General features: G+C 43.1%; 1 protein-coding gene across 1 annotated transcript in view; it reads right to left on the bottom strand.

The window, feature by feature from the left end:
• LOC140211885 (heparan-alpha-glucosaminide N-acetyltransferase) overlaps positions 1-27,459 on the bottom strand; it is a 349,860-nt gene that overhangs the window by 65,959 nt on the left and 256,442 nt on the right. Inside the window, 5 exon segments of the mRNA XM_072282072.1 lie at positions 4,369-4,455; positions 5,945-6,072; positions 9,658-9,768; positions 11,932-11,941; positions 20,844-20,956. Coding sequence (XP_072138173.1) covers positions 4,369-4,455; positions 5,945-6,072; positions 9,658-9,768; positions 11,932-11,941; positions 20,844-20,956 — 449 coding nt within the window.

Raw genomic sequence — 27,459 nt, 5'->3', positions numbered from 1 at the left:
TTGTGCTGACTGTGATGCCAATTTAAACTGTGATCTGCCTTGCACATTGTTTATAACCCTCCATTCCCTGATAATCCATAAGACCCTAAAACATAGGGGCAGAAGAAGGCTATTCGGCCCATCGACCCTGCTCACTATTCAATCATGGCTGATTTATTTTCCCTATCCGCCCCATTCTCCTGCCTTCTTCCCGTAAACCTTTGAAGCCCTTACTAATCAAGATCCTATCAGTCTCGACTTTAAATATACCCAATATTTAATGCCATGGTGAGTGGCTTACCTCATGACACCCAGAATATCTTCCGCCATCTGCACAGCATAAATCAGGAGCGTGACGGAATACAGTCCACAGGCCTGGATGACAACACTCAATTAACTCCCTCCACCACTGGCACACAGTGCACCATATACAATGCACTCTTGTTACCTACCTGGGCTACTCCAACTGCATCTCCCGAATCCATTACCTACATCACCAGGAAGGTTAAGTACTTCAATTGTGCGGCAATATCACCCCCTACAGAATCCCCTTTAAGTTGACACCATTCTGATTTGGAAACATATCTCCTGTCTCTTCACATCCCTACATCTAAAGTCTGGAACTCCATTCTCAACAGCATTATGGAACGACCTTCACCAGAAGAGCTGCATAAACTCAAGAACTTGGCTCACAACGACCTTCTTACAAGCAACAAAGGATGAGCAATAAATGCTGACTTTCCATGTTTTTTAATTTTAATTTTATTTTATTGATATACAGCACAGAGTAGACCTTTTCAGCCCTTTAAGCTGCACCCCCCAGCAGTCACCCAGTTTAATCCAAGCCTAACCCAGAGAAAATTTACAATGACCAATTAACCTACCAACCGGTACGTCTTTGGAATGTGGGAGGAAACCACAGTATTCGGAGGAAACCCACGCTCAAATCTGAGAATTAAGCAAACAAGAGGATGTTGGTCAGAGCATTTACTGCTTTTCACTAACCATACATGTTTCTGACACCTTATCTGCTCAAAAAGTGCCCTGTTGTCCTCCGGATCCATTAAAACTAGTCTTCACAGTTGCCTCAAATGGTGAATGTGCCACAGTTGAGGAACTTGAGGCTCCCATTTACTAGTCATCAAAAGCAGACCTTGTGGATAGGACAACAATAAAAGTCAAAGTAATTGGCATGGAACAATTCCATTTCACCACTTTGTTTGCAGGAAATCAGTCTCTTGCTCAAATATTTGATATTCTTCAGGACTTATATTTATGGTAACAGGAGGGATCAGAGTGGTGGTGATATTTAACAAACTGCCACCTGAGAAGCAGCTTTGGGTTGGTGAGGGTCATGCAAGTCGTGTGTCTACATTTTCATTACATCGTACTCTTCACATCATCCAAAAAGGAAAGCTTCCTTGGTTACATCCTGACCCCTTTGGTTAGATATTTTAAAAACCACAAAGGAGGATGTAAGAGACATCAGCGAGCATACAGGTCCCTACCTTAGACACAATTTTGTGTGGAAAATCAGGAGAAAATATGCCTCTTTTTGCTAGGAAGGGGAGGAACAGCTGAAAGACTTTAGCAGCAGCTCCTCATTTATTTTCTTTTGAGGGGGAGTTTCCAGTTGAAGCATTTCATACAGAGCAAAAGGGAATATTGAATTTACAGAGGACACTGTGAGTTAAGTTATAACCATTTTAAAGAGTGGCTGTCCTTCATAAAAGTACAGGTCATTTGGTCCTTTGAAGCTCATTCTGCCTGTACTTAAACTCTTAAAGCCCATGAGTATGTGCCCTTTCATCACATCACCCAATTTTTAAAATGAAGATCCAGCACTTTATCTCTATTTGCCTAATCTGTAGGTGATTCCAAGAATTTGTTTTAGTCATGGCTCTCATGTTCATGGATAGGAAAGAGCATGGGTTCCCAGTGTTTTTTTATATGCCATGGACCTCTACCATCAACTGAGGGGTCTGTAGATCCCAGGTTGGGAACCCCTGGTTCAGGGGATTTGGGCCAAACATATGGAAAATGGGACTATCTTAGGTGGGCATCTTGGCTGATATGATTGAGCTTGGCCAAAGAGCCTCTTTCCTCACTGTATAACTCTGACCTTCAGATAGTGTCCTGAAAGACCTGCTTTTCTACTTTATTTGAAAGTGGTATCTCCTAACCTATATCAAGTCTTGAATGCTTTTTACCATTGTTCTGACCACCTTTGACCCTAGTCTCCAAATATTTTATATTCTCTTGCTCTATTTAAATCATATCAACCTCTTGTGCCACCTCATCTCTATATTCTCTTAGAGCCATACGATCATCTTATTTCAAGATTTCAGTCTCTCTGATTCTGGCCTCAAGTACAATCTTTCTTGGTTACAATTTATGGGCATGCTATGTTGGCAATGGTTGCCTGGCAACACTTGCCGGCTGCCTCCAGCACATCCTTGGACTGTGGTGGTCATTGATGCCAACAGGGCGTTTCAGTGCAAGTTTCGATGTTTAAATGTATATGTGACAAATAAGGCTAATCTAATCTAACCTTTTGCAGTCATGCCTCAAACTGCTTAAAACCCAGAGCAATTCACACAAAATGCTGGAGGAGCTCAGCAGACCAGGCAGCATCTGTGGAAAAGTAAACATCCAATGTTTCGGGCCAAAACCCTTCTTGGGGACTGGAAAGGAAGGGGGAAGGAGTCAGAATGAGAAGGTGGGGGGGGGGGGGTGGTGAGGAGGAAGCACAAGGTGGCAGGTAATAGGTAAAGTAGGGGGAGGGGAGGGAGTGAAGTAAAGAGCCGGGAAGTTGATTGGTAAAAGAGATAAAGCTGGAGAAGGGAGAATCTGATAGAAGACAGAGGACCATGGGAGAAAGGGAAGGAGGAGGTACACCAGAGGGAGGTGTTAGGCAAGTAAGAAGAGAAGGTGTGAAAGGGAAACAGGAATGGGGGATGGTGAAGGAGAGGAGTGGGAGGGGGCAATTACCAGAAGTTTGAGAAATTGATGTTCATGCCATCAGGTTGGAGACTACCCAGATAGATTATAAGGTGTTACTCTTCCAACTTGGAAATGGCCTCATCGTGGCAGTACAGGAAGCCTTGTTCTGACATGTCAGAATAGGAATAGGAAGTTGAATTGAAATGGGTGGCTCTGGGAAATCCCACTTTTTGTGGCATACAGAGCAAAGGTGCTCCAAGAAGCAGTCTCCCAATCTAATTGGGTCTCACCAATATACACCAGGCTTAAAACCCGGGTTCTGATAATCCCAATCTAAAACTCAACTTTTAAACCATTCTCTAATGCAACTTTTATGGGTTCCTCCTTATATCTCTTCCTTATGGTTGTCATCCTGTTGTCCTGTTAAACAGACCTGGTGCCCAGTGGTGCAACTAGTGAGCTGCTATCTCATAGCTCCACTAACTCAGGTTCAATCCTGACATCTGGTGTTACCTGTGGGGTCCATAGGCTTCCTCCAGGAGTTCTGGTTTCCCCCTCCATCCAAAAGATTTGCAGACTGGTAACTTGATGGACTTTTATGAATTTCCACTGGTATATTGGTAAAATCTGAAGGGTGTTGATGGGAATGTGGGAAGAATAAAGAAAATGGGATTGATGTAGGATTAGCGAATATGGGAGTTTGATGGTCGATGCAGTTGCAGTGGGTCAAATGATACTATAATGCAGCTTACCTTTTGAGTTTGTTTTTCATCAGCTTTTCCTTTAAATTGACCATGGTAGGAGTCTTGGTGGGTGCAGAGCCTTTTGTAAGACAGGCTAGGTAAGTATATCAGATTTCCTTGTCCTTGTCTGGATGACTGCGGTAAACTAGATGGATTTTTGCAACAATCTAGTAGCTTTATAGTTCACATCATTAATGCCAGTTTATAAAGGTAGATTAAATCTACAAGCTGCCATAGTGAGATTTAAACTCATGAACTCTGGATGCTAATGCAGTAATGTGACCAATAAGCTAAAGCTAGTAAATTGTTTTAATCTTTCATCAGAGCTCATCTGTGTTCACGTTGAGATCAGTCCTGTTGCCCTCTATGAGCCAATGTGAAAGGGAAGAAGTGAGCTGTTGTTGCAAACTCATAAACACAAGAAACCAGATTGGAGAAGCCAGGTTAGTTCACACAGCACACTTATAACTATTTCCTTCCAGTGAAGTTCAGCAGAGAATATGTATGAAATGACCTGTGTGTCAACCAAAAATTTTCAAAAGCTCTTGATTTCCTTTATAACACTGCTACTATTTCATGATAGAAGTTTGTTTTGAAAAATGATTGGAAATGGAATTCTTAAATGAGGGCTTTTGAATTAGGGACAATCAATTTAAACCTGAAACAGGTATTGATGTTGGTGAAGTTTGCACATCATTCTTACCTGTAATCCAATAAAGGCCATTAAAATGGAATTGATTGTTCCCAAGACTCCTTCTGGATCGAAGGGCTCAGTAGTATGATACAGCTTCTGAAATATAAAATAAATACGGAAGTAAGTGTAAGATATTTCAAGTTGTTCAGAAATACCGAGACTGTAATGAAATCTATGGCCAAATGTACTACGGATTTAGTTCACTAGAATGAAACACATTGTAAAATTTCTGTTAATACCAAAAGATATAATTTTGAAAAGATCGTTTGATTTTGTAGTATACATAATGTAGTCTATAGTTATGTTGTACAATGTAACACTGTGTTGTGTATTGTTATGCAGAGTTTAGCTGGGCAGAGTTGTGTTAAATAGTAAATCTCCAGTAATCTACAGTCCCATTGTCTGGAACTCACAAAAATTCAGTACCTGGCTATTCCGGGCTCCATTCCAACATTCATTTTAAACTCACCAGGGTGTCTTTCCCACCCTCTTTAAAAATCCACTGTTCCCATGCTCTCTTTTAACTCAATAGGACAGTATTTCCAATACTCTTTATACTCACCAGGGCCCTGTTTCCTGGGCTCTGTTTAGACTTAATAAAGTCTTGTTTCCCCTTCTCCCTTTAAACTCACCTGTTAATTGGAATTTTTATTTTGCTGTTGTGTAAAGCCTATAAAAAGATTAATTCAATACCTGCTAGTCCAGCAACACTGAAGTCCCAAGGTTGATGAGTTATTGGAGTTTTGATGAATTGTGTATGGTTTTGTTCATTTTGGAGCTGAATTGGGAATCAGAGCAATTCTCCTTAAATTGGAGACATCACTGAGATCCATCCTCAAGATTACCTTCAGGCAGCGGTGGCAAACCAAAGGCACGCAGCATGCAGTGTTGCCCCTCGATTTTTAAAACCCTAACCATAATAAAAAGATTCCTAATTATTATCTTCACTGCCAAATGAAGCAGTGAATTATTTGGTACAACCCGAGAGCAGTGAGCTGTTTCTGCAGGAAGCAGCTCACATTGGTTTGGCGCCAGCTAGATGTAACAGACACCTCTCTGACGGTACCGCGTGATGGATGAGAGTCTGCTTGTTCTTCTCAGCATTGAGGATTCTTTTAATCCTGAACCAACTCTATTTGCAGAAATGCAGCCCCAGACCTGCAGGGAATTCCACCATGGTGCTCTGTTGGCTGCAGACATTCATCCATCTAACGCTCTCCAGCTGGTCTACCGACAAGCTGCTTCCTGTTTGCCAAAAATTTCAAATTTTGACTTATCAGTTCAGAGCGTTTGCTGCCGTTGTTCAGCAGGGAATAAGCAGTCCATGGCAGCTGGGAATGATCCTGCCTTCCACTCTGTCACAGACCTCAAATCTTTCCCCTCTTCCCCTCTCTTTCTTGTCCTGGTATCTACACTTACTGCTCCATCAGTGACATTCTTGAGTTCTAAAGAGAAGTCCCTGACCGGAAGGTTGAGCCTCAAACCTTGCTCTGCCTACCAGTGCTGCGCAGCCCCGGCATATTCGTTACAAGTGTTTTGGTGCAAGTGATCACAACTCAGACCATGAGTACGGCAGAGACATTACCTTGCAGGTGGGCCAGTTGTAGATGTGATTCGTTGCCAGAAGCCATTTGTCAATGTAGCCTGCAGTCCCTCTAGTACAATTTGAGAACTTTCCATCATCTCCTATACCTCCAGCTTCCAAGGTAGCCCCTGTGAAGTCAATTACAGTGACATAGGTCAGAGTTGGGCAATGAATCCATCTTCCAATACAGGGTAATCAGAAGCAGTCCAGTTTTAATGTCTTTAATCTCATCTAACTACAGTAGACAGCCGAGATTAGTGTCACAGTTACAATCAGATTTTCATGGTCTAACTGCTAATGGCTTATAAACAAGAGAAAGTCTGCAGATGCTGGAAATCCAAAGCAAGGCACACAAAATGCTGGAGGAACTCAGCGAGTCAGGCAGCACCTATGGAAATGAATAAACAGTTGACGTTTCATCTCAAGTCCCTTCTTCAGGACCAGAAAGGAAGGAGTAAGATGCCAGAATAAATAGATTAGGGTAGGGGAAGGAGGGTAGCTAGAAGGTGACAGGTAAAGCTAGGTAGGTAGGAAAGATAAAGGGCTGGAGTAGAAGGAATCTGACAGAAGAGGAGATTGGACCATAGCAGAAAGTGAAAGAGGAGAGGATCCAGGAGGATGTGATGAGCAGGTGAGAAGAGATAAGAGGCCAGAGTGGGGAATAGAAGAAGAGGGGAGGGTGAAGGAAAATTCTTTTACCAGAAGGAGAAATCGATATTCAGCCATCCGGTTGGAGGCTTCCCAAATGGAACATAAGGTGTTGCTCCTCACCCTGAGGTTGGCCTCATCTTGGCACAAGAGCAGGTCATGAACCAACATGTCAGAGAGGAAATGGGAATCGGAATTAAGATGTTTGGCCACCGGGAAGTTCTGCTTTTGGCGCATGGAGCAGAGGTGCTCAATGAAGTGGTCCTGCAATTTATGAAGGGTCTCACCAATACAGAGGAGGCTGCATCAGGAGCACCAGACACAATAGACAACCCCAGCAGACTCGTAGGTTAAGTGTTGCCTCACCTTGAAAGATTGACTGGAGCCCTGAATGGAGGTGAGGGAGTAGGTGAATGGGCAGGTATAGCAGTTCGCCTGCTTGCAGGGATATATGCCGGTAGGAAGATTAGTGGGGAGGGACAAATGGACAAGAGAATCACAGAGGGAGCAGTCCCTGTGGAAAGCAGAGAGATGGAGGGAGGTAGGTATATGTTTAGTGGTAGGGTCCCTTTGGAGGTGGCAGAAATTGCGGAGGCTGATGTGTTGGATTGGATGCTCATGGGGTGGTAGATAAGGACAAGAGAAACACTATCATTGTTAGAGAGGCAGGCATAGCTGGGACCCATGTGAGTGTCCATGGCTATCCCTTGAGTCTAGAGAAAGTGGGAGGAGCAAAAGGAAAAGTTGTTGAAGGTGAGGACCAGTTCTGCCAGATGGAGGAGGGTAGTGGTGGAGAGGAATTGCTTGGTTCTATTATTGAAAAAGAAATGGAGAGCTTTAAGGCCTTCTTGATGGGGGATAGAAGGTGATGAGCCTACCCAGACAGTCACGTGTGTGGATCTTGGGATGGAGGTAGAAGGAAGAGCAGTGGGGTAGGGGACTTTTGAGTTTGGTGGCAGTGGATGGGAGTTCTACAGAGTTGATGAGGTTAGTGAAAGTGTCAGAGACAGTATTTTGATGGTCCGGAGTGGGGTTCGTATGAGGAGGTAACTGAGAATTGCTACCTGACCTCAGTAAGGTCGAGGTCAATTCACAACACTACAATAGCACACCCTTTGTCTGCGTGTTTGACGTTAAGGTTGGGATTGGTGTGGAGAAAGTGGAGGACAGTGAGCTGGACTCGTAAGGTTCGAGGAGAAGAGACAAGTGCTGAAGTCGAGATGGTTGACATCTCACTGGCAATTCAAGATGAAAAGATCCAGAGCAGACAGGGAACCAGAGCAGGGTGTCCAAGAAGAGAAGGTTATCCAAAATCTTACAGCTTCACAAATATTTCCTTTTATAAATTGCTGGTCAAACTTCATACTGAACAGATTGTCATATGACAATACTATACTACACCTAGATTAATTGCCTGGGCTATATACGGCCCTAGCAGTTAAACTGATCAACCATTCAACTCCCGCCCCCCCCCCCCCCCCATTGTACGCAGTGCCAACATTCCACAGCAAATTCCTAATACACGTATGTGATGAATAAAGTTGATCCTTGATTAGCCAATGAGCTGGAGGTATTGTAGTGCATGGAGCTGAGTTCAGGGAAAATATACTAGATATCACTTAAAGGGTCAACTTACTCAGAAAATAGTGTATTTAAAAAGTAAAGGAAATAAAACTGAGAGAATTTACAGAAACTTCTCTTGGAAAATGCAGATATTTCTTCAGATGTACATAACATCATTCCTCCAGACAAAAAAAATAGACATATGTGGATCATCACACAGAAATTCCATGGATAAAGAGTATTGCAGTCACTTACAGCAGTGCAGTTGCAAGGTTTTACGTTGGGGAATTACCTAGGCATCTCTGTTCTGTCTGGGAATAATCTTCCCACTATGTGCAACCACAAGAAGTGCTCTTATAAAATTGACCATGCAGTAACTAATTATTTTCACGGAAATCTAACAGTGGTGGAGGATCACCTTCCGAGAAGCTTACATAAATGCTGAACTAAGAAAGGAATTGTATACAGTAATGAGGAATTACACACACAGGTAACTGCTGTGCATGGAAAATAACTAAATCATTATGAATGGATCTATAAAAGATTGCTTGAGATAAAACTTCCTCTGTAAAGGAAGTTCAGGAGTTCAAAGCAGAAGATCAGCATTTTGAGGAACTGTTTTGCTCTGACAACAGTAATAAACTGAAAGAAATTAACATGCAGGAAACAAATATCGAACATGCAAATTATTTAGATCTGATTTAATTTCCACAGGGTGCAACACTTTCCCCGCTCTCTAACTTCCTGCAAAGACTTTATGACAACTGGGGCCAGACACGGAAGAGGGCAAACTGAAGCAAAAGAGAGACAACCAGGGAAGTCAATCCATCACAAGGGAGGATATGATGTGACTACAATAAAGCAGGAATCATCTACCCAGTCAGGTCATTGGTAGAGCTGTAAGGAAGTTAGTCACCAGTGGCATTCAGGAAAGGTGAGAAAATCCACCTCAGTATAACTCTAAATAAGCATTTCTTGCAATGATTTTAGAATACTGACTGAAATTCTCTCCACTTCTCTCCTGTGTTTTGCAAGAGTTACACAGATTCAAGGTAATAATATGACATGTGGCACTCAACTCCAAACAGTGATCTAAAAATAATTCTCCAACCAAAACAAAGGAATTTTAGAATGGATCTGGGTCACCTTTTCCATGCTGGTAGCCCTGGGTGGAATTTCTATTCTACAGCTGGGTTTTTGTCCTTCCCAGGTTCTCTGTTACTCTGGGTCAACCTGAATCTTATAGTATTTGATAAAGTAAATGAGCTGCAGTCTTGTTGTCCATGGAAGATGCTACTGCTCCTTTAAAACTGGAATGAGACGCTTATGGTAGAATGCAGGAATTGAAATGAGAGCCTCTCCTTATAGCACAGTTTAAAAGCCATTGAGATTGAGGCCCTTAGGAAACAACTTTCTATGTGATTAATCACAATTGATGTAAACACAAATAAATCTCACACACGGGTAAACAAATACCTTACAGTACTGAGACCTCTACTTGCCTTGTCCTGCTAATATTGGCTTTTCAAAAGCGCTGTCCAAATTTGTTCCATATTCCTCTTCCCAATTGCCCTGATTTCTGGGGACAGTGAAATGCACATTCACAAAACCACCTGGGTGGAACAGCAAAACATGACGAAATAATGTCCATGTGGGAGAGAATTCTGAAATCTTTGGAGAGTGCAAGAGACAATACATTGTATAGATTATGCAATATTATGTATGCACAACACATGAAATGTGCTGGAGGAGCTCAGCTGGTCAGGCAGAAACTATGGATGGGAATAAATAGTTGACATTTTGGGCCAAGACCCTTCATCAAGACTGGAAAGAAAGGGGAAAGGAGTCAGAATAAGAAAGTGGGGGAAGGAAGGAAGATGTACAAGGTGGCAGATGATAGGTGATACTGAGAGAGGATGAGGAGGAGAAGAAAAGAGCTGGAAAGTTGATTGTAGAAGAGATAAAGTGCTGCAGAAGGGATAATCTGATTGGAGAGTACAGAAAACCATGGAAGAAAGGCAAGGGGGCAGAGAACCAGAGGGAGGTGATGGGCAGGTAAGAAGAGAAGGTATGAGAGGGAAACGAGGAATGGTGAAGGAGAGGAGGGTGATTAATTACCGTAAGTTCAAGAAATCAATGTTCATCTCATCAGTTTGAAGGCTACCCAGATGGAATATAAGGTGTTGCTCCTTCAACCTGAGTGTGGCCACAAAAAGCGGGATTTCCAGGTGACCACACACATCAAAGTTGCTGGTGAACGCAGCAGGCCAGGCAGCATCTCTAGGAAGAGGTACAGTCGATGTTTTGGGCCGAGACCCTTCGTCAGGACTAAATTACCAGAAAAGTCGACTGTACCTCTTCCTAGAGATGCTGCCTGGCCTGTTACGTTCACCAGCAACTTTGATGTGTGTTGCTTGAATTTCCAGCATCTGCAGAATTCCCCGTGTTTACATTTCCAGGTGGCCACCCATTTCAATTCTATTTCCATTTCCCATTCTCTCATGTGAGTCCATGGCCTCCTCTACTGCCACACTACGGCCACATTCTTGTTTCCCTCTCATACCTTCTCTTCTTACCTGCCCATCACCTCCCTCTGGTGCTCTTCCCCGTTTCTTTTCTTCCACAGTTTTCTGTCTTCTCCTATCAGATTCTCCCTTCTCTGGCCTTTTATCTCTTCTACCAATCAGCCTCCCAGCTCTTGACTTCACCCCCTCCCCTGGCTTCACCTATCACCTGTGACCTTGTACTTCTTCCTCCCCTCCTCCACCTTCTTATTCCGACTTCTCCCTTTCCTTTCTGGTTTTGATGAAGGGTCTCAGCCCGAAGCATTGACACCCGTGGATGCTGCTTGACCTGCTGAGCTCCTCCAGCACTTTGTGGTTATTACTCTAGATTTCCAGCATTTACAATACCTCTGGGGATTATGTAGGCATCCCCTTTAAAATGTTAACAACTGCTCCCTGTATACTGCTATAGGTGTTTCAGTGTAGAGGCATCTGAAGTTGTCTGGTTCTGTTAAGAAGCCACATCAGAAATTCTGGTTAACACATTGCAAAATCATTTATAAATAGAGTATTTCTTAGTTTAAATTACTTGCTATTCTGTAGTATTTTACAAAACAAATGAAAGAAGATACAAAGATAGAGATTAAACTGACTGCCAGTTTTCTCTTGCCTGCTTTGTGTTATCACTCAAAACAGTGTCCATCCTTTGTATGTTTATATGTCCACTGTTAGTAACAAACCAGAAGGTGGGGAAGAGCGAAAGGGAGAAGGAAGACAACATTGAAACCAGACTAACAAACTTGCTCAAATGACTGATGTGACGAAGATTGCAATGGCTTTGAAATTATTTATAAAACAGCATATATTTACTTGTTGAATCTCTAAGCTCAAAATCAGAATCAGAATCAGTTTTAATACAATTGACATAAGAGTATGTCATGAAATTTGCTTTTGGTACAGCATACAGTGCAATATTATTTAGCCGGCTGGTGGCGTAGTGGCATCAGCGCCAGACTTCGGAGCGAAGGCTCCCGAGTTCAAATCCAGCCGGCTCCCTTGCACACTTTCCATCTGTGCTGGGTTGAGCGTCGAGCTAGCAACTCGGCCTCGTAAGAATAAGAAAGCCTGCTAAAAAAACACCGTCATGGAGGCCTCCCGATGATTCCACCCGGAGTTAAGGGTTGAATCTCTAAACTCAAGATCAGAATCAGAATCAGTTTTAATATAATTGACATAGAGTATGTCATGAAATTTGTTTTTCGTACAGCATACAGTGAAATACCTAAAAAAGACAATACATTTAAAGCTTAAATTAAATAAGTAAAGCAAAAAGAGAGCAAACATGGTGATGTAGTATTCATCGGTTGGTTCATTGTCTGTTCAGAAATCTGACGGTGGAGGGGAAGATGTTTCTAAAACGTTAAATGTACCTTCAGGCTCCTGTACCTCTTCCCTGATGGTAGTAATGAGAAGGGGGCACGTCCTGGATGATGGGTCCTGAATAATGCATGCCACCCTTTTGAGGCATTGCCTTTTGAAGATGTCCACAATACAGGGGAGGTTAGTGCCAATGACGAAGCTGGTTGAGTTTGCAACCATTTGCAGTATTTTCTGATCCAATGTAGTGGCCGCTCTATACCAGTTAGATATAGAACTGACTGTCTGCGTACCTATTACAATGATTGAGGAGCAAGCAAGCACGCGCCTCTATTTGTCCAGTAGGATCAGAAAATAAATTCACAACAGCTACAGGGAAAGCAACGTGTTTGCAGCTTAACGATGCTTACAAAGATATGGAAAACTTTCTGTCAGTGATATGACAAAGTATTCATTTGTACAGATAGTTTTGAAATTATTGTTAAATTCACATATACCCTTCCACCTTCTTTGCAAGTGCATTCTGTAGCCTCTGGGGCTTAATATTGAAAGACAAAGGAGAAACAAGTCACAACATTAGTCCTAAATTAAATGTGGCACACCTCTGGGCTGAGCAGACCTGAAGATGGATGCCCTTTCATTCCATCCACCCATTTGTGTGTGACAGAATATGATTATGTAATATCCCCTAGCAAGATCTGTAATATGAGCCATTAATCAAAAGGAGCAGCCATCAAGTAAACAGAATTCCCATAGTATCTGAGTGGGGCCCGCGAGACCTGTTCATCCAACATTCCCAGCACGTGAATAGAAGTGAAACAGAAGTGGTGGTGAGACAGACTCAAGAAAACTGGCTTGTGTAGCTTATAAATCACATAAGGAAGCATCCGTTTGACGAGCTCCTTCGTTACTGTGACTGGCTTCTAGTATTCACAAGATGCGGACATATTCCAGGCCTCATGCATGACAAATTCAATATTTCTGGAGTGTCCTCTCACATAACTGAGAGGGTCTAGGAGAAAGTTGACTGATTGAATTTTAAGTTCTTGCCATGTTACGTTCGTTGATGGCTTAGGAAACCACCTCTGCAACTTGACCTTAATGTTCTTTCTGTGCCGTTGTGTGCTTTGCTACACCCCCAGGTTAAGATGTTTCTATCTTGTTCTCTGGACCTTTCTCCCTTACATCTTCGTGAACAGTTTTGGACCCCTTATCTTAGGAAGGGTGTGCTGACACTGGAAAGGGTTCAAAGGAGGTTCACAAAAATGATTCCAGGATTGACAGCATGTGAAGAGCGTTTGATGGCTCTGTGTCTGTATTCACTGGAATTCAGAAGTATGAGGGGTGACTAAATTGGTACCTTTCAAATTCTGAGAGGCTGCAGTAGAGTGGATGTGGAAAGGATGTTTCCTATGGTGGGAGAGAATAGGAGCAGAGGGCACAGCCTCAGAGTAGAGGGTCGTCCTTTTAGAGCAGAGATGAGGAAGAATTTCTTTAGCCAGTGAGTGGTGAATCTGTGGCTTCATTGCCACAGATGGCTGTGGAGGCCGAGTTTTATCATATACCTAAAGCAGAGGTTGGTCGCTGGCCACTTGACCATGGTTTTCGGTCGGGCGCTGGGCGCTCAGAGAGATTTGGCAGGGGGCAGGCACCCGGCGCTTGGCCCGGGGGCTGTGGTCGAGTGGTCATCGACTTGGGCCAGCTCCTCCACCAGACTTAGTCTGGTGAGGACGGTGTGAGAATACCCAGCAGGACTAAAAAAAACAAGACCTGACAAAGGGCGGATGAGCTCCTTGTGAGCCAACGGTCATCTTCCGTGGAAGAGATTAAAGCCTCACCACGTATCTACGAATCGTATGCTATGCACCTAGTTAGAAGAGACATGATGAACTTGGGCGCTGCACCGTGTGCCTGGACCTGCCCAAGGCCTCCGCCTAAGGAAGGGCCGAGCTCGAAGAAGCAGCCGCGGCTGGAGGCCGACACGGCCTCGCGCTCAGGTTCGGCAGGGCAGCGGCGGGCGGTGCCAAGGCGGCCAGCGAGAACAAACTGGAGGGGTTGCTGTACTCTATGCTGTCGCAAGATCGAAGAAGATGGAGGTGCATAGCCACCAACCCCAGATTTGGGACGGCACCCACTGACTGACTGAAAGCAGAGGTTGATAGATTCTTGATTGGCCAGGGAATGAAGGGATATGGGGAGAAGGCAGAAGATTGGGGATGAAAGGGAAAATGGATCAGCCATGATGAAATGGCAGAGCAGACTCGATGGGCCAAATGGCCTAATTCTGCTCCTATATCTTATGGTCTTATGGTCTTATCTTTCACCTCAGCATTTCTCTCCTCCCTAAAACAATTCCAAACCCAAGTCAAGACCCTTACCTCTGAAATCAGTCACATCCAAATGTAATGTCAGAATGAACTGGTTTGGTGTTCTGAATTAACAGTTGATGTAGGAAGATGCCATTAAGCAAGCAGAACCGAGGTATGTAACAGGGCGTTGAATTAATCGTACATCATGGAGGTGACTGTCACCTTGGCCCAGTGGTGGCGTAAGTACCTTGAAATCAGGAGTATGTGAGTTTAACCCCACTTCTTGAATAGTTGACTAAGACTAAAGCTTTTGTCAGTATTGACAATCAGCTGCAATTCTGAAACTTGTCTCCGAACTAAGATAGCCTGGAAGGTGTTGCACATAGGTGAGCTCATTTGTTCACCTGTTCAGAAGGCCTGCTGTAACAGCTTGCCTCCAGCAAAATTGTAAGGATCTGAAATTCTTCCCAATGTGTGAATCTTGATTCCCTGAGATATCATGCCTTTCCGCAGGTTACACCTCTGAGCTTTGCTCATGACTGGACAGGTGCTATTGTTGCCTGCTGAAGGCAGAGAGCAGCAGGCTTCCTAACCTGAGTAGCCACTGTGAGCAGCAGCATAAGTATTACTGCCCTAAATGGCTTATGTTCTTGTCACCACCACCTTGGACCTCAGAGTCTATCACTGTATCCACAAATAACAAATGGAAAATCATGAGCAGCAGGCCTATGTATGGTCGCTGAGGGAAGCTCTTTGGCTCTGGTTGCAGACAATTTCCCCCTTTGTGTGCAAAACAAAAATTTCCAGGGAAATCTACTGGATAAAAATAATATCCTATGGCGTATCTTAAATGCTCAAAGCAAAGCGGGTTAACCAAATGGCTTTCCGCAGGGTTTGCTCCCTACTGGACTTCCTTGTCCACTCGCCTCTCCCCACTGATCCCCCTCCATGCAGCACAAGTGCCACACCTGCCCCTATACCTCCTCCCTCACTACCATTCAAGGCCACAAACTGTCCTTCCAGGTGAGGCGCCACTTCACCTGTGAGTCTGTCGGGGTTATCTTCTGTGCCCAGTGCTCCTGGTGCGGCCTCCTGTGTATCAGTGAGACCAGACATAGTTTGAGAGACTACTTCGTCAAGCACCTTCGCTCTGTCCACCCCATAAAGTGGGATTTCCATTTCAATTATACTTCCCGTTCCCACTCCGACATATCAGTCCATGGCCTCCTCTACTGCCACAATGAGGCCACACGTAGTTTTGAGAAGTAACACCTTATATTCTGTCTGGATAGCTTCCAAACTGATGGCATGAATATCATTTTCTCAAACTTCTAGTAATTGCGCCCTCCCCCCTTACTATTCCCCATTCTTGTTTCAATCTTGCGACTCCCCTTCTTATCTGCCCATCATCTCCCTCTGGTGCTCCTCCCTATTCCCTCTCTTCCAAAGTCTAATGTCCTCTACTATCAGATTTCCCATTCTTCAGCCCTTTATCTCTTTCTCCAATTATCTTCCCAACTCTCCATTTTACCCCCTTGCCCTCTCCCAGTTTCAACTATCACCTGTCACCTTGTACTTCTTCCTCTCCTCTCCCCACCTTCTTATTCTGAGTTTCCCCATCCTCCCTTTATTTTCAGTCCTGATGAAGTGTCTTGGCTTGAAACATCAACTGTTTACTCTTTTCCACAAATGCTGCCTGGCCTGTTGAGTTTTATGCTGCGATACCACTTCCCAGATGGTAGCAGCTGGAAAAGATAGTGGTTGGGATGGCTTGGGTCCCCAATGATCCTATGTATCCTTTTAACATACTTGTGCTTGTAAATGTCCCGAATCATGGAAGTTCACAACTACAGATGCGCCGGGCTGTCCGCACCACTCTCTGCAGAGTCCTGCGATTGAGAGAAATACAGTTCTCATACCAGGCAGTGACGCAGCCAGTCAGGATGCTCTCAATGAAAAGAGGGCATGCCCTGGGTGATAAGGTTCTTAATGATGGATGCTAGGTTTTTGAGGCATCGCCTTTTGAAGGTGTCCTGGATGCTGGGGACGACTGGTGCTCACGATGGAGCTGACTGAGTTTACAACTTCCGCAGCTTTTTTGATGCTGTGCAGTGGACCCTCCACACCAGATGGTGATGCAACCAGTTAAAATGCTCTCCATGGTGCATCTGTAGAAATTTTAGATTAGATTATGAGGACACGCAGTCTTCTTTTATTGTCATTTAGTAACGCATGCATTAAGAAATGATACAATGTTCCTCCAGAATCATATCACAGAAAGACAAGACAAACTAAGACTGAAAAACTGACAAAAACCACATAATTATAACATATAGTTACAACAGTGCAAAGCAATACCGTAATTTGATAAAGAACAGACCATGGGCACGGTAAAAAAATGTCTCAAAGTCTCTCGAAAGTCCCATCATCTCACGCAGACGGTAGAAGGAAGAAAAATTCTCCCTGCCATGAGCTTCCAGCGCCGCAAACTTGCCAATGCAGCACCCTGGGCACACCCGACCACAGCCGACTCTTGAGTCCGTCCGAAAACTTCGAGCCTCTGACCAGCCCTCTGACACTGAGCACCAAGCAGCATCTCTGCTGAGCGCTTCAACCCCGGCCCTGGCAACAGGCAATAGGCAAAGCCGAGGATTTGGGGCCTTCCCCTCTGGAGATTCTCGATCGCACAGTAGCAGCGGCAGCAAAACAGGCATTTCAGAAGTTTCTCCAGATGTTCCTCCATGCTTCTCACGAACGTCTCCATCAAATCATGATTGTGCATGGTGCCTACTTACAAATACGATATCATTTCAGAGTGGCCACGCGCGCTGTGTCACGCCACCATCTTCTCCTCCCCTCTGAAATTTGCAAGCGTCTTCGGTGACACTTAAAGTCCTTAAACACCTAAGGAAGTAGAGTCACTGTCATGCCTTTATAATTGTCCACCGTGTTTGTAATTGCATCCATATGTTGGGCCCAGGATCGATCCTCAGAGATGCTGACACCCAGGAACTTGAAACTGCTTTCCCCTTGCATTTCTGAACCCTTGAGGAGAACTGGTATGTGTTCTCTCGACTTATCCTTCCTGAAGTTCACAATCAATTATTTGGTCTTACTGATATTGAATGCAAGGTTGTTGTGACACCACTCAACCAGCTGATCTATCTCACTCCTGTATGCCTCCTCATCACATCTCGAATTCTGCCAACAATAGTTGTGTCATCAGCCCAAATTTATAGATGCCATTTGCGCTGTGCCTGGCCTCACAGAAGTGAGTGTAGTGGGAGTAGAGCAGTGGGCTAAGCACACATACTTGAGCTGCGCCTGTGTTGATTATCAGCAAGGAGGAGATGTTATTTCCAATCTGCAAAGACTGTGGTCTCCCAGTGAGGAAGTCAAGGACCCAGTTGCAGAGGGAGGCACGGAGGCCCAGGTTTTGGAGACTGTTGATTAGAACTGAGGGTATGATTCTGTTGAATGCTGAGCTGTAACAATGAACAGCGAACTGATGTAAGTAACACACATAAAAATTGCTGCTGAACGCAGCAGGCCAGGCAGCATCTCTCGAAAGAGGTACAGTCAATGTTTCGGGCCGAGACCCTTCGTCAGGACTAACTGAAGGAAGAGTTAGTAAGAGATTTGAAAGTGGGAGGGGGAGGGGGAGATCCAAAATGATAGGAGAAGACAGGAGGGGGAGGGATGGAGCCAAGAGCTGGACAGGTGAATGGCAAAAGGGATATGAGGTTGGAGAAGGGAGAGGATCATGGGATGGGAGGCCTGGGGAGAAAGAAAGTTGGGGGAGCCCAGAGGATGGGCAAAGAGTATAGTGAGAGGGACAGAGGCAGAAAAAGGAGAGAGAGAGAAAAAAATTAATAATACTTTATTGTCGCCAAAAAATTGATACTAGAGCGTACAATCATTACAGTGATATTTGATCCTGCGCCTCACACTCCCTGGAGTACAAATCGGTATTAAATATTAAAAATTTTAATTATAAATCATAAATAGAAAATAGAAAAGGGAAAGTAAGGTAGTGCAAAAAAACCGAGAGGCAGGTCCGGATATTTGGAGGGTACGGCCCAGATCCGGGTCAGGATCTGTTCAGCAGTCTTATCACAGTTGGAAAGAAGCTGTTCCCAAATCTGGCCGTACGAGTCTTCAAGCTCCTGAGCCTTCTCCCGGAGGGAAGAGGAATAATAATAAATAAATAAATAAATAAATAAAGGGAGGTGGGGCATTAACAGAAGCTAAAGAAGTCAATGTTCATGCCATCAGGTTGTAAGCTACCCAGACGGAACATAAGGTATTGTTCCTCCAACCTGAGTGTGGCTTCACCTTGACAGTAGAGGAGGCCGTGGATAGACATATCAGAATGGGAATGGGACATGAAATTAAAATGAGTGGCCACTGGGAGATCCTGCTTATTCTGGTGGACAGAGCATAGGTGTTCAGCGAAACGGTCTCCCAGTCTGCGTCGGGTCTCGCCAATATATAAAAGGCCGCATCAGGAGCACCAGACGCAGTATATCACCCCAGTTGACTCACAGGTGAAGTGTCGCCTCACCTGGAAGGACTATCTGGGGCCCTGAATGGTGGTGAGGGAGGAAGTGTAAGGGCATGTGTAGCACTTGTTCCGCTTACAAGGATAAGTGCTGGGAGGGAGATCGGTAGGAAGGGATGGAGGGGACGAATGGACGAGGGAGTCGTGTAGCGAGCGATCCCTATGGAAAGCAAAGAGCAGGGGCAAGGGAAAGATGTGCTTAGTGGTGGGATCCCACTGGAGGTGCCGGAAGTTACGGAGAATAATATGTTGGACCCGGAGGCTGGTGGGGTGGTAGGTGAGGACAAGGGGAACCCTATTCCTAGTGGGGTGGCGGGAGAACGGGGTGAGAGCAGATGTGTGTGAAATGGGAGTGATGCGTTTGAGAGCAGAGTTGATGGTGGAGGAAGGGAAGCCCCTTTCTTTAAAAAAGGAGGATATCTCCTTCGTCCTGGACTGAAAAGCCTCATCCTGAGAGCAGGTGTGGTGGAGATGGAGGAATTGTGAGAAGGAAATAGCATTTTTTGCAAGAGACAGGGTGGGAAGAGGAATAGTCCAGGTAGCTGTGAGAGTCCGTAGGCTTATAGTAGACATCAGTAGATAAGCTGTCTCCAGAGATAGAGACAGAAAGATCAAGAAAGGGGAGGGAGGTGTCAGAAATGGACCAGGTAAACTTGAGGGCAGGGTGAAAGTTGGAGGCAAAGTTAATGAAGTCAACAAGCACAGCATGCATGCAGGAAGCAGCGCCAATGCAGTCGTTGATGTAGCAAAGGAAAAGTTGGGGACAGATACCAGTATAGGCTTGGAACATGGATTGTTCCACAAAGCCAACGAAAAGGCAGGCATAGCTGGGACGCATACGGGTGCCTATGGCTACACCTTTAGTTTGGAGGAGGTGGGAAGAGCCAAAGAAGAAATTATTAAGAGTAAGGACTAATTCCGCTATATGGAGCAGAGTGGTGGTAGAGGGGAACTGGTTTGGTCTGGAATCCAAAAAGAAGCGGAGAGCTTTGAGACCTGAGGAATTGATGTTTCCGCAGCAGGCATATCTAAACCAACAGCCACAGTATTAAAGAAATGGATTGACTATTTAGCACAGAGATAAGGAAATATCTAGGAATTGTGTGATCGTCTCGAATTTGCTACACATGAGGACTATGTTTCATTTACTGGTTATATTTAAGATAGAGAACAATTGACTTTTGAATTGAAGGATCTGGGTTTAATGCATGGTGCTCAGGTAAAAGATGAATGGTACAGCAGCTATGATGGGCAGAATAGCAGACTCCTGCTTCTACTCCTTATGTTCTCAGGTCCCAAAACAAAATGGCATATAGAGTGGTAGCACTGAGGAATGTAGTTGATATCATGGACGGTGTATTGACTTGGGTGTCTCTAAGTGAAAATCTTGCCACGGGCCAAACTATTTATCCTTTTTTAAAATGTGGTTAGGAATGAAAGAGCACACATGCACAAATACTCAATGACTCCAGCAGAGTTACAATCGAAGACAACTGGTCTCAGAGCAAGATTGTTCCAGGGCTTAGCCCCAAGGTCTTCAGAATCGGAATAAGGTTTATTATCACTGGCATATGACGTGAAATTTGTCTTCATTCAAGAATATCTTCCTAATCCACTCAATATCACTTTGGTGGTTAAAAGCATCCTGAAATCGTCATCATGGATATCCCTCGAGGTCGAGGATGATAGACCTACTTATGGGTCTCAAGTGGCTTATGAGTTGGACTCATCCTGAAATATCCTCATGGTCAACATGGATCATTACTGGATCAGTACTGTGAGAATGTGCAACTTTCTACACAGGTGAGACCCTATCTCACAAATTGTCTTAAAAGGCTCTGAGAGGTAACAGATTACTTGCCTCCTCAAGGGAATTCAATAAAGTATAATATCACATGGCTGTATTGTATAACTGATCACCAGAAATAATTTCTCACCACGTATTGTTTCAAATCCTTTCTAGCAAAACAAGTCTCCATCAGGACAAGGACAAAATACGTGAAGCCAAGACGTTGCAGAACTCCAGGGATTCTGGCCCTTTCCCATGACACTGTCAAAGAAGAAGAAAACAATTTAACTTCTTACTGATATTCTAATATCTAAAAGATTGGCTCTATGCTGATGGTCAATCCCACTACAGCCTGAAGTAAGGCACCACAGGTTTGTCCCTAGTTAAAAAAATATATCACATCAACCTGCAGAGAGGAGCTCAGGTGTTAAGTCAGAACCCTGGTCTCTATGTTGGTCAACAACCATACATAGTCAGAAGTGGCAGGAGGATACATATAATAAGCTTTTGATTCCATATGTCAGGTAAGAAATGATTTGCCAGCGTTTCAACATGAACTAAAACCATGACTTTCAGTGAATAGATCCTATCTGATCATTAGGGAGAGGAGAATTATTCAATATTTTCATTTAATGTAACTATTTTTTTTCTCTCTGATCATATACACTTCCTTCGTGGATTTTATGTGCTATTAGTGGAGGTCGGGTTTGAGGACGTGATTGTTTAATCTATTTAAGTCCGCTATTTACCTAGTTGGCCCATTGCTTTGCTTTGTAGCTTAGTGGCACGGTAGTTTTTTTTGGGGGGAGGTTACGGGTTTTTTTCCTCCTTTATCGTTTTATATGGAAAACTAGTATACAATTATATTACCTTGTTATTTTATAACTAACCTATGTTGTTTGCATTTTTTTTTGTATTAATATTTCTTGTATATCTATATCGTAACAATGTATTGGTTACTATATGTTTTACTTTGTGTATACTAATTCAACAAAAAGATTTAAAAAGAAGAGAGAGGAGGATTAGCCTTAATGTCAGTGATTCCTTGTGTGTTTTCAACACTCTTTTCTCATCATTGGCAATGGACTGTGGGTTTCTTTGTGCATCCATTTCTCTCCTTATCAGCAACTTATAGGTTTACAGTGATTTTTTTAAAATTAGGGTCATTTTGAAGGAAAACCCTGTAGCACTTCAATTCATAACCATATAAAGCTATAAACAGACATCTTTATTGAAGACCATGACATTAAAAAAATATCTTTATAACAAATGAAACAAACATACAATGTTGTTAAACTGTCTTATCGACATGTATTCTCAAAGCTAACATAGGAATAATGACCAATTGGGAGAAGGACAAAGGATCTTTCTGCAACCATGGAAACAAATGTCACGCTTATGGCAGAACCACAGGACTCTTAATTCTAGACTTGGGAAAAAGAATGTGATAAGAAGTTATAAAGACAGGCTAATAGGGAGCATTCTTATCTCTGGTCCTGAAAGTTGTGGCTTCAAGGCCTACTTCAAGGCATTCTGTGCAGAACTTGAGTTACAGTTTTAAGGGAGAGCAGGACTGTTCAGAGGCACCATTCAGATCAGTCAGAAAACCAAGATCCCAGCTGCTTCTAAATGTATATAAAAGATTCCATGGCACCATCATAACATGAACTGGGGAGCTCGCCACAATTTTCTAGCCAATTGTTTTCCATCCATCAATAAAGAAAATCACTGCAATGCCATTCATGGGAGCTTGCAGTACAAAATAAGCTGCTGCATTTCTTACATTACTTTAAAAGTACTTAATTCACTCAACCCACTCCAGTGGGTCAAAAAAGAGACATGAAAGGTATATCATAAGTACAGGCACACACAAAATGCTGGAGTAACTCAGCAGTCCAGGCAGCACCTATGGAAAAAAGTACAATTGACGTTTCGGCCCGAAATGTTGAATGTACTCTTTTCCATAGATGCTGCCTGGCCTGCTGAGTTACTCCAGCATTTTGAGTGTGGTGCTCAGATTTTCAGCATCTGCAGATTTTCTCTTGTTTATCATAAGTACAAGTCTTCCTTTATGTTACTATAGCAGAACAGATGTCTTCTAAGGCTGACGTCTTATCAGAAACTGATCCAACATAAAACCTACCAGGAGTTAAATCCTCCAATCGCATCACGCACTGTAGATTTCATGTTCCTTGTGACCTGAAGCCTCTCCGCCGTTTCCAAGCTAGCAGCTTGCAGGCTGAGCCATGTTCAAGGATTGGACCATGTTCAAGCACTTATCAGTGGATCTGAAGGAATACACCGCAGTTGTCACAAACTTTATAAAAATAGCCGTAGACAAGTGTGTCCCCACAAAATCATTCGGAGTCTTCCCTAACCAGAAACTCAGGATGAACCATGAGATCCGCAATCTGCTAAGGGCCAGATCAAAAGCATTCAGCTCTGGCGAACGGGTAGGATACAAAAAGTGCAGGTACAATCTCCAGAAAGCCATCTCAGGGGCGAAGTAGCAATTTCAGACTAAGTTTGAATTAATAAAGGATAATTGACTGCTGTGGCAGGGCTTGAACATAATTACCTCTTACAAAGTGAAAACAAGTGACATAGGTGACACAGGGATCGGCTTCCAGGTGAACTCAACGCATTCGATGCTCGTTTTGACTGCCAAAACATGGAGGAAGCTTCATGAACTCCCACAGTGTCAGATGACCCTGTGATTTCAGTCAGTGAGGCTGACATGAGAGCTTCCTTCAGGAGGGTGAACTCACCGAAAGCATCCAGGCCAGATGAGGTACCTGACCAAGTACTAAAGACCTATGCTGATTGTTGTAGCGTGGATGAAATTACCAGAGAGACAGAGTCACTGGTAGATACAAAGCAGCTTCTTTATTTGACACAACAAGGTACAGCAGGCATCTTACGGACGGAGACGCTTTTGGTAGAAAGGTCTGCTAGCCCAATGTGGGCTCGATATTTATATGCTAAACACGAAGGCAATCGTTACTTAAAAAGTTATAGACCATGCATAGACAATGCTTCCTATTGAAGCTACATACAAAATATCACACCATCCTTTCCTTCCGACGCCAACATGTCTGGGTTGGTATCCACAGCCTTTAGGAATGTAAGTTAAGTCTACAATACATTTATTTGGCATTTCCCATGCTAACATAGACAATTAATATTTATAATGTATAGATAATACTGTCTTCGAAACTACAGCATCAGGTCAAACTACGGCACCAGAAGCATCTGGTATTCACACCTTTTTAGGAAGTCCATTGTTGTGGACTCAATCCAGAGTCCTTTGTCAAACAGTTAAAATAGAAGTCTGGTGGCCAAAGTGTAAACAAATCGTCTACACAAAAAACTCACTCTAACATTGATCATCTGGCTGGAGTCATCTGGCATGGATATAATCTGACTGATATCTTTAACCCCTCACTTCAGCAGTCTGAGGTACCCACCTGCTTCAAGCAGAATTTGAGAATGCCTGTGCCTAAGAAGAACTTGGTAACCTATCTCAATGATTATCAACCAGCGGCACTTACATCCACTATGATGGACTGTTTTGACAGTTTGGTGATGAAACACACATCAACTCCTGCCTGAGAAGTGACTTGAATCTGCTCCAATTTGCCTACCAGTACAACAGGCAAACAGCAGATGCCATCTCATTGACTCATCACTCAACCCTGAAACATCTGGACAGCACAAATGTATACATCGGGATGCTCTTTATCAGCTATAGCTCAGCATACAATACGATCTTCCCCTCAAAACTATCAACAAGCTTCAAGATCTTGGCCTCAATAATTCTTTGTGCAATTGGATCATTGATTTTCTCACTTGCAGATCCCAGTCAGTTTGGATTGGCAACAACATCTCCTCCACAATTTCCATCAGCACATGTGCACCACAAGCCTGTGTGATTAGCCCCCTGCTCTACCCACCTGTGTGGCTAACCACAGCTCTAATGCTGTATTTCAGTGTGCTGATGACACCACTGTCATAGGCTGAATCAAAGGTGGTGAGGGACCAGTGTGCAGGAGTCTTGGAGATTAGGAAGATTGAAAATCTGGCTGAGCAATGCCACAATAACATCTCACTCAATGTAAGCAAGATGAAGGAGTTGATTATTGACTTCAAGAGGAAGAAATTGGAGCTCCATAAACCTGTCCTCATCGGGGGATTATAAGGCCATAGAACCATAAGACCATAAGATATAGGAGCTATTTGGCCCATCAAGTTCGCTTTGCCATTTCATCATGACTGGTCCTCTTAGTCCCAATCTCCTGCCTTCCCCCCATATCCCTTCATGCCATGACCAGTCAAGAATCTGTCAACCTCTGCCTTAAATATACATAAAGGCTTGGACTCCATAGCTGCTTATGGCAACAAATTCCACAGATTCACCCCTCTGGCTAAAGAAATTCTTCCTCATCCCCATTCTAAAAGGACACTCCTCTATTCTGAGGCTGTATGTTCTAGTCTTAGACTATTCCACCATAGGAAACATCCTCTCCACATCCACTCTATCAAGGCATTTCAGTATTCAATAGGTTTTAATTAGGTCACCCTCATTCTTTTGAATTCTAGTGAATACAGGCCCAAAGCCATTAAACACTCTTCATATAATGAGCCGCTCAACCTGGAATCATTTCATGAACCTCCTTTGAATTGTCTCCAGTTTCAGAATGTCTCTTCTAAGATGAGACCAAAAACTGCTCACAATACTCTAAGTGAGGCCTCACTAGTACTTTATAAAGTTTCAATATTACATACTTGCTTTTATATTCTAGTCCTCTTGAAATGAATGCTAACATTGTATTTGACTTCCTCTCCTCAGACTCAATCTAAAAATTAACATTTAGGGAACCCTGCACAAGGACACTCAAGTCCATTTCCATCTCAGTTTTACGTATTTTCTCTCCATTTAGAAAATAGTCAACCCTTTCATTTCTTCCACCAAAGTGCATAACCATACACTTGCAAGGACTCTTCATTTCATGTACTCAATATTCATTGCTTATTTATTTATTTATTACTATTATTATTTTTATTCTTTTGTATTTGTACAGTTTGTCATCTTATGCAGATTGGTTACTGTCTGTCTCCCTTGTTGGGTGCAGTCTTTCATTGATTTCATTATGGTTCTTGGATTTACTGAGTATGCCCGCAAGAAAACAAATCTCAGGGTTATATATGGTGATGTATGTGTACTTTGATAATAAATTTACTTTGAACTCTGAAGATACTCACCAGGCGATGCCTCGCTTCCTTCCACTCACCTCATATTAAGAGAAGTTGGTGCCATTTTCTCTTAAGTGCACTGGGAACTAAAGTATGAATATGGATCGGGGAGAAAATGGGGAGGAAGGAAAACGGCCAAAAAAACCGCCAGAATGAAGAACTATCCTCCGAGGTAAAGCTTGGTTTGTAACCACCTTAATGTTTAACACTGGCAGAAATATAAAGCAATTTAACAACTATGATTTCAACAAATCCCATGGATGGTCACAACCAAGTTGATTTATACATAATGTGGCCGGGCCTTCCAAAAGGAGTAGGTGCTACAGAGAACGGAGTACACAATCGACGGGAGAAGTAAAAGTACCATTTAATTTCTTAATTTTTCTTTCTTCATGATTATGGTTGTCTATAAAACTGCCACCTTTTGTGTTCAACAATGTGCTGGAAGAACTCAATAACGAAAATGTTCAATATTGTTTGGGATTGATAATGCCAGGCAACTCAAAGTGCACTTAAAAGATGAAAGCAAAGCAAAAATAAAATTTCCAGATGATGGAAATCTGATTTAAAAAGAGGAGATTCTGAAAGTAAACAGCAATCAGGAAAAAAGGAAAAAACAATCATTGCTTTATATCAATCACCTTCGATCAGAAGGTGGGACATGGTTTTAGTCCTGACCTTAGGAGAATGCATGTTCTCCTGTCATTGCACTGGCCATGCCTGATGCTCTAATTTCTTTCCATAGACCGAAGATGTACTAGTAAGTTAAAACCATAAGACATAGGAGCAGAATTAGACCATTCAGTCTACAAGTCTGCTCCATTATTTCATCAACCCCATTCCCCTACCCATAACATTCCCATAACATTTGACACCCTCTGTAATCAAGAACCTATCAACCTCTGCTTTAAATATATCCAATGACTTGACCTCCACAGTCATCCATCACAATGAACTGCACAGAATCACCACCCTCTGGCTAAAGAAATTCCTCCTCATCTCTGTTTCTAAAGGGACATCCTTGTTTTCAGAGTCTGTTCCTTCTGATCATAGGCTCTCCCATTTTCAGAATCAGGTTTAATATCACTGGCGTATGTTGTGAAATTAATTAACTTTACGGCAGCAGTACAATGAAATAAATGATAAATAAATATACAGAAAAAATACTGAATCACAGTAAGCATATATATGTCTATTAAATAGTTAAGTTAAAAATAGGTAGTGTAAAAAAAAGGAAATAAAATAGTGAGGTAGAGTTCATGGGTTCAATGTCCATTTAGAAATTGGATGGCAGAGGGGAAGAAACTGTTCCTGAATTGCTCAATCATTTGAGAAAACATCCATGTCCAATATTAATTGTCAACTGAATTATTCTTTAGTCTACACTATTGGCAAAAAAAAGTCAAAATGGAGTTCATGGAGACATAAGCAGAGGTGACTAAAGGAATCGCCTACCCAATAGCCATCATGGGTCCAGTTCCTTCTGTGTTATTAGAAGTATAAGGTCAAAT

Source organism: Mobula birostris, chromosome 18 (genome assembly GCF_030028105.1).
Source record: "Mobula birostris isolate sMobBir1 chromosome 18, sMobBir1.hap1, whole genome shotgun sequence".
Lineage (NCBI taxonomy): Eukaryota > Metazoa > Chordata > Chondrichthyes > Myliobatiformes > Myliobatidae > Mobula > Mobula birostris.
This window is presented reverse-complemented; position numbering and strand designations above follow the sequence as displayed.